The sequence below is a fragment of the Musca vetustissima genome, unplaced genomic scaffold (genome assembly GCF_032173495.1).
Source record: "Musca vetustissima isolate MV318-11 ecotype Yass unplaced genomic scaffold, APGP_CSIRO_Mvet_v1 utg262961, whole genome shotgun sequence".
In the NCBI taxonomy this organism is placed as follows: Eukaryota; Metazoa; Arthropoda; class Insecta; order Diptera; family Muscidae; genus Musca; species Musca vetustissima.
The window spans coordinates 52534-60432 of NW_026886649.1; the positions used below are offsets into that span (position 1 = coordinate 52534).

The 7899-nt window shown below is 36.3% G+C and overlaps 1 protein-coding gene across 1 annotated transcript; it reads left to right on the top strand.

Moving 5' to 3' along the window:
- Positions 1–5748: 5748 nt before the first annotated feature.
- LOC133334122 (spaetzle-processing enzyme-like) lies at positions 5749–7256 on the top strand. The gene is made up of 2 exons (XM_061542417.1): positions 5749–6025; positions 6604–7256. Exons 1-2 carry the CDS (start codon positions 5749–5751, stop codon positions 7254–7256), a joined length of 930 nt encoding a protein of 309 aa, XP_061398401.1.
- The last annotated feature ends 643 nt before the right edge of the window (positions 7257–7899 follow it).

Here is a 7899-nt window from a genome sequence, read left to right on the forward strand (position 1 = left end):
GGGAGAAGGGGATCGGGCCAAAGAATAAGCATGCCTGTTTTGAGAAAGATCGGTCAATATTTAGCGGGTCAAATGGACCTTGACTTTTGTGTGAAAAATGACAAAATTTGTATTCTATAGCGTATATATTTACCCCTGAAGGACATAGACCCGAGAAGTTGATTTTATATCCAAGAGCAGTGCTTGACCTTTAAATTAATACCAATTATATTGTTGTATGTGCTCGGATGTGGGAGTTACACCTAAATATTCACAGGTATCTCCGTATTCCTATATTATTTAGTAACCCATTATCACTCTAGAGAGCGGAACTATAGCACTGATCGCTTTGAAATGTTTCATGAGGTTCCAGTTATGGTCAAGGACAACGCGTATAATTTTCGGTGATGATCAGATAATAATTTTGGACCTAAAACTTAATTTTTTGTGTTATTTTCGAGTCGATATATAGACCACAAATGAAAGCCGAACATCACAACACAACCCACGGTGAAGGGAATCTGGACAATAGCTGTACTGAATACCCGTAATATTCGGAAAATATGTCAGTGTGAGGAAGACGAGCTGTTTATCTCTAATCAAGCAAGAGGGTGCAAAAATCACGAAATATTGCCCAGGCTCAGAATAAACATCCGCAGAAAATTTGAGTTCCGTGGTAGTTGTGTAGGGTATCGTATGGTCGGCCCCGTCCGACTATACTGCTCCGCTCACTGGTTTTTTTTTCAATTTTCAGACAAAAGTCAGGGTTCATTTGACCCGCTATATATTGACCAATCTTTATCAAAACAGGCATGCCTATTCTTTAGCACGATCCCGTTCTCCATGTAAAATTTCGCGATGTTCAGGACATTATTGCGGCCTCTAAATATTAACCTATCTTTACCAAAAACAATAGGGGTCTTCATTGGCCAGAACCCATACTACATGCAAAATTTCGTGAAGATTGGTCCATAACTGTGTCCTGTATCGTGTTTACAAATTATAATGGACAGACGGACGGATACACACGTCTATATCGACTCAGCTAGTCGAGATATGACGATCGGTATACTTGCGGCCTCTGAAGCGACTAGAAAACGGTCAAAAATGTAGTATTTGGTCCATTTCATCCCCTAAATGTTAACCTATCTGTAGAAAAGACAATAGGGGTCTTCACTGGCCAGAACCCACCCTACATGCAAAATTATGTGAAGATTGGTCCATAACTGTGGCCTGTATCGTGTTTACAAATTATAATGGACAGACGGACGGACGGACACACATGTCTATATCGACTCAGCTAGTCGAGATATGACGATCGGTATACTTAAAGGTGGGTCTAGGACCAATATTTCGCGGCGTTACAAACTCTTGGGGCTGCACAAAGCTATAATACCCTGACAACATAGTTGTGTAGGGTATAAATATCGTATTGAACCCAAAGGGATAATACAATGAATTCGTTGATCGAATACTCGTATTCAGATATTATTTAGTAACCCATTACTAATAACGCTTATCGATTTGAAATTGTCCATGCTATTTTTCGAATCGTTGTATAGGCCACAGTTATAAGTCGATCATCACCATACAACCCACGCTCAATTAATAAGAAGGGCTGTACTGAATATTAGTGCGGTTGACCTCTAATCGGGCAAGAGGGTGCAAATATCACGAAATATTTCCCAGGCTCGGAATAAACTTCCTTAGAAAGTTAGAACTCCGTCGTAGTTGTGTAGGGTATCGTATGATCGTTATAATTTTGTCAAATTTGGACTTAAAACAATTTAATGGGGGGAATTTACGAAAATGTTCTTTTTCTACCAAAACTATATCATCATGCCTTCTTGAAAATATGGAAAATATTCAGGTGTTTACACAATTTCGGATACTTAAAACTTGTCTTTTAAATAAATAATTTTAATTTTTATGGTAAACGGAAATATAAGTTTAATATACGATAATTACCTATTAACTCTTAGATCTGCTTTTAAAAAAAAAACTCCAAATTTCCTAAACAAATATTTGAAGATAAAGTGGTTAATACTTTCTCTCTGCACACCCCTACAGTGTAGGGTAGTAACGCTAAATTTTACATTAATCGAACTAGAGAATATTTATTCTTACACCACGAGGACAGCTACCGAACTTGTCGATCATGTCATCGAATATTTATACTATCGAACTTTTGAAACAATTCATTCTAAGACCATATTAAAAGCTTTATCTTTGACAAATTCCGCAGCTATTTATAAATATTTCAGATACCGGAAAACGGGACGAACAACAGCAAAAGGACAATGAAGAAGCATTTAATTTAAAAACCAAGCCTATGGTAATATTTTTCGACTCGGCAGGAAATATTTGTGGCGAATTTCTACTGTTCCAAAATTGTACAGCAAAATTGTAAAGAATTTGGTCTAAACAACGATCTTTGGAAAATCGCCTCAGTGAGATTTTGCATGGTAATAACTCGGCTGATTATCAACGGCCGTTATAGAATATTTTCCAGGAAATCAAAACAACAACTTGGAAACCCGTATTGAGAACAGGTGCAGTAACCGTATAAAATCAGTTTTTTCGAAAGAGAGAGAGTATTAAATAACCACCACAGTACCATACATCAAACTCTAATTCATTGTAAAATGTGATAACATGTCCTCAGCAAGTCTTTCTGGAAAAACTCGGGAATTCTTCTTTTGTGGCAGCTGTTTTCCTACGTGGCTTTAAAGCATGCCATTCGATAACGATTGTGGTTAAAAATCAGATGTAGTAACAGAGATGAGGTACCGGATATGAAGCGCGCGGTTGTCTTGAATAATTGAATTAATAATCATCTTTGTTATTGTTTTAATAAATTGATAAAGAATAAGAAGCTATTCTGAATAATTTATGCGATATCTCTCGAGTGGACCTTCTCATATTTGTCAAAGAAATCTCCTTTTGCAGGAGGAAATGGCATGGCGTGGTCCCTGATACTATACTCTAAGAACACCAGTTCTACATGTTTTTGTACACAATTATATTAAAATATCTATTTCTATATATATATATTTATTATCCACTTTTGTATTTGAATTCAGTTAAACTTTGCACAAAAAAAAATATAAAACAATGAGCGGAGTAGTATAGTCGGACGGAGCGGACCATATGATATACTACACAACTACCACGGAACTCTAACTTTCTGCGAATGTTTATTCAGAGCCTGGGTAATATGGCGTGATTGCCCGATTAGAGGTCAACAGCACCTCTTCCTTACACTGACATATTTTCCGAATATTATTAATATTCAGTACAGCCCTTCTAATTACTTGTCCAGATTCCCTTTACGTGAGTTGTGTTGTTCGGCTTAAAATTGTCGACTCGAAAAAACACAAGAAAATTAAGTTTTCGGTCCATTTCATCCCAACATTATTATTGGCGTTGTCCTTGACCACAACTGGAACTTCATAGAAAATTGCAAAGCGAGTAGCGTTAAATTTTGCGCCCTGTAGCGTGGTAATGGTTACTAAATAATACATGAATACGTAGACACCCGTAAATATTATATTTAAGTGTATCTCCCACATACAGCTATATAATTGGTATCAATTGGAAGGTCAAAAAACCACAGCCGCCTGTGGAATGAAATTTATTTTATAATATAACGCAGATTGATGATCGTGAAGAAGCAGGCAATGGGGAATTTATAAATATGTTTATTTTGAGCAAAAAGGATAAAACACACAGAAATACTTATCATTAGTCGTCAATCATTCCATTCATTCCTTACATCTCTTAGGCGCATGCCATTCATTGTGGAATGTGGTTAAAAATCGAAAGTAGTCACTCGGCTGAGTTACCGGATATGAAGAGCACGTTTTTGGCTTGAATAATTGAATGAATACTTATCATTGTTATTGTTTATAAATTTATAAGGGTGTGAATATACCATAGTGATGCCACTGATCGAGTGACTCGAATTTCCAAAACTAACCTAAATACCCAACTAAACCTAAATACCCCAATCCTACACCCCGACAGTGATTCTAAAATCAAGCTTCAGGAATCCCAGTACATAGGTTCACCCACAATTCAAATTGCACCAAATTTTGTACACAGTAGTACGAACTTCCAAAACTTCTTCCATACCCCAATCCTTCACCCCGACAGTGATTCTAAATCCTTGAGGATTCCAACTCCATAGGTTCACCCACAATTCAAATTGTACCAAATTTAGTACACAGTAGTACTTATTTCCAAAACCTCCTTCCTACCCCAAACCTACACTCCCACAGTGATCCTAAATCCAAGTTTCAGGATACCGACTCTATTGGTTCACCCACAATTTAAATTGTACCAAATTTAGTACACAGTAGTACGAATTTCCATAACTTCCTACATACCCCAATCCTACACCCGACAGAGATTCTAAATCTCAGGTTCAAGATTTCAACTTCATCACCTCCACAGTGATCCTGACTCCAAATTTCATGATTCTAGCTCTATTGGTTCACCTAAAATTTAAATTGTACCAAATTTAGTCCCATTTAGTACCCATAAGTATTAATTTTTTAAACTGAATCCTGACCCAAATCCTACATCCCTACAAAATGATCCTAACTCCAAATTTCATTGTTCCAGCTCTATCGGGTCACCCAAACCCAAATTGTACCAAATATAGTACGATTTAGTACTTTTCGTACACATAAGTAAAAAAATTCAGTACATTTCAGTACTTTTCGGATACTTATAGTTTGAATTTCCAAAAAGCCCTTTTCTACATCTATTCTACACTCCATCAGTGACCCAAATTTCAGAGTTCTAGCTAGACTGGTTCGCCAAATACAAATGATACCATATTTAGTACTTTTCGTACCGTTCTAGTACGAATTTCTAAAAACCCAGCCTTATATGACACCTTTGGACCAAGAGTAACCCTCACCTAAAATTTCAAGATTCTAGTGTGTTGATGATCGAAAACTCGTAAATGTTTTTCAGCGTCTTCGACCAAAAAAGGTGGCGCTTTGGGCTCAATCCTTGAAAAGGATCATAACTGATGACGATGATCATGTTGGATATATGGCTATAAAGTGAAACAATTATTCATTATAACCCGGTTTCCGGCTGAGAAACCTGATTGAGGATTCCTCAAAACTTTTCCAAACGAGAAGTCCTGATATTCAGGAAATTCCTTACTTCGAGTCTTTTTGATTTCAATTGATGTTCGCGCCATATTGTAATTCCGTTGCCCGTTTTCAATTTCATTATATGCTACAATAAGTGTGGTTTTTCTACATAAATTCCCCGCTTCTTGAGGTTCGTTTTCAACTCAAATAGATAACTCGATGTAATGCCGTAGGTACTGCAGTTACCGGCAAAATGCCATGAATAATACCGATCTTTTATTAGAATATGGTCGAGTATTGAGTTTTGTTGGTATAAAACCAAAGATATGCTACTGCATTGTATTCATTCCAATCATAGAGTAAAACAATTAACAACACAATATCGGATATATAGAATTATAAAAAATCGAAACGGAAATACAAATCTGCAAATCGGAATAGTACACAATAACTGAAATAAAAGTGAAAAGAATTAAAGAAAATAAACGGAAATTCGAAAAATAGTTTAGGTGGTTACCAAAATTCGAATGCGTTCACAAACCCGGTTACTAAACACAATCGTATTTATTTTTTACTGTGTGTTGTTGTTGTTACTAAAGGTGACAACTATTTGCAATGTTCGGTTGCCACCCACAGTGGCAGTTGTGTGCCAATCAAAATGTGTCCAATACTCTATGAACAATTTCAAAGTTTCAAACAATTAACCAAAGAAGAACAAGCATTGATACGGAATTCTCAATGCGGTTACGATGCCAGAATTGAGGATCGTGAAAATAGGGTTTTGGTTTGTTGTCCCCAAAACACTGAACAGTGTGGAGTGGTTAAGAATACGGCATCGCATTTGAGTGCTGGAAGTAAACCTATCGATGCGAAGATACTTATAAATGATGGAGAATATCCATGGATGACATTGATCGAATATGAGTACAAAGAAGGTAAATATGAGTGTGTGTGATATTCGTATTGCATCAATGGAGAGGGGGTTTATGCGAATGACATGGCAACCCTAATTCTACGCATCTTGCGAACTCTAATCAAGAAATAATTCTGTCATGGACTATGGATACCCAGGAAAATCAGCTGATATTAGTTGCAAGATCTTTTAACAAGGTCAGCCAGTAAGCGAAAGTCAGCTATTTTTTCTCAAGTCGAATGTCAAAAATGTTTACTTTGTTTACGTTTTCATTATGTAAGTCAATGCACAATAATGGATTTTGACAGCAAATTTCAGAAACAGTTGGTATCCAGCTGATCTCCCTGAATAACCTTATTAATATGCCTCGATAAGTACCCTGTAGGAAATGGCTACAGTAAATCAGTATTGACTTGTCACCAATACTGTGGACTGACTATACCCAACACAATGCATTTTACTATTGACATTTAACATGTGCTTCTCACTGAAAATGAACTAGTGACACAATTTTTGCGGTTAGCAACCAATTTTATTAACTCGACCCTGTGTCATACCAACTTATATTAAATATCACCCTTCCCACTTGTTTCCTTGCAGATCCCAGCAAACACGAATATCTATGCAGTGGCAGTTTAATCAATTCCAATTACATCCTGACAGCAGCTCATTGTGTCACCAATAAGAAATGGACAGCCAAACGTATTTGGTTGGGACATTCAGATCAAAATAATGCCATCGAATGTTTAACCCAACCAGGTGGTAATTACCCCACAACATTTCAATCGCTGGAAATCGATAAAATCTTTGTTCATCCCAAATATCCTGAAAATTTACATCATGATATAGCACTGATACGCCTTGAAAGTTATGTGGAATTTTCGCAATTTATACGACCAATATGTATACCCTTTGATAATCACCTTAAATCTGAGAAACTGACCAATACCTTAGCGGAATTTGGCAGTTGGGGTGTGGATAGTCAATTTGAGGGAATCAAAAGCACAACCCAGTTCAAAATGCATCTGAAGATATGGGACACGATGGTGTGCCGTCAAAAATATCGAACAACATTTTATGATGTCAATGTGAATTATGATTTGTGTGCTGGCGGTGTGGAGGGTGTCGATACGTGTTTGGGTGATTCGGGTGGCGCCCTAATGCATTCAATGCATGCGGGTCATCGTGAGAAAAAATATTTTGTGATCGGTGTTATGTCCTATGGCAAAAAGGAGTGTGGTCTGAAGGGTTGACCCAGTGTTAGTGTTGATGTTCAACGACATTTGCCATGGATATTGGCGCATTGGAGGCAATAAATTGTCAAGGGAGGGAGAAGGTGTGACAGAGTCGGGAAATAACTTATATTTTAGACTGTGATATTATACATTTATTTTTTGTGTATTATTTATTTGTTATTAATATTTATTTATTTAATTCTAATACTTAAGTACAAATTGTTTGTGATACTATTTTTTACCAAATATATGGCCCTAAAAACGAGTCAAATAAAAACACACGCACATTTTATTTTCTTCAGCATTTAACAGCAAAGATTTCTAAACCAATCCGATCATTATTCATTCCGTGAGAAAGTGCATAATTTACTCCTTATAAATATTATCATTTAATTAAATTAAGTCGCTCTTAATACAATTAATCATTTTGGCATCCAACTCTCCTAATTATACGACAAGTACATAAATCTTTAAAAACTGTGTAATTTATTGCAGTCAATTAAAGGATAATATGGGAGTCCCTTTAAAATATCTGCTGCACTGTTTTTGGGGGGCTAACATCAAAATTATATAGACCCACACACTCGAAATATCATTCATATGTGTATTAGTTGAATTAAAAGAAACTATCATTTCCTATTTTTCAAATAAGAGTCATCCG

What these genes read in the sequence shown, in the direction of transcription:
- LOC133334122 (XM_061542417.1), top strand. Translation starts at nt 5,749, where the DNA reads ATGTGTCCAATACTCTATGAACAATTTCAAAGTTTCAAACAATTAACC. An exon ending in CGAATATGAGTACAAAGAAG is followed by an intron (nt 6,026 to 6,603) that starts GTAAATATGAGT and finishes GTTTCCTTGCAG; the next exon opens with ATCCCAGCAAACACGAATAT.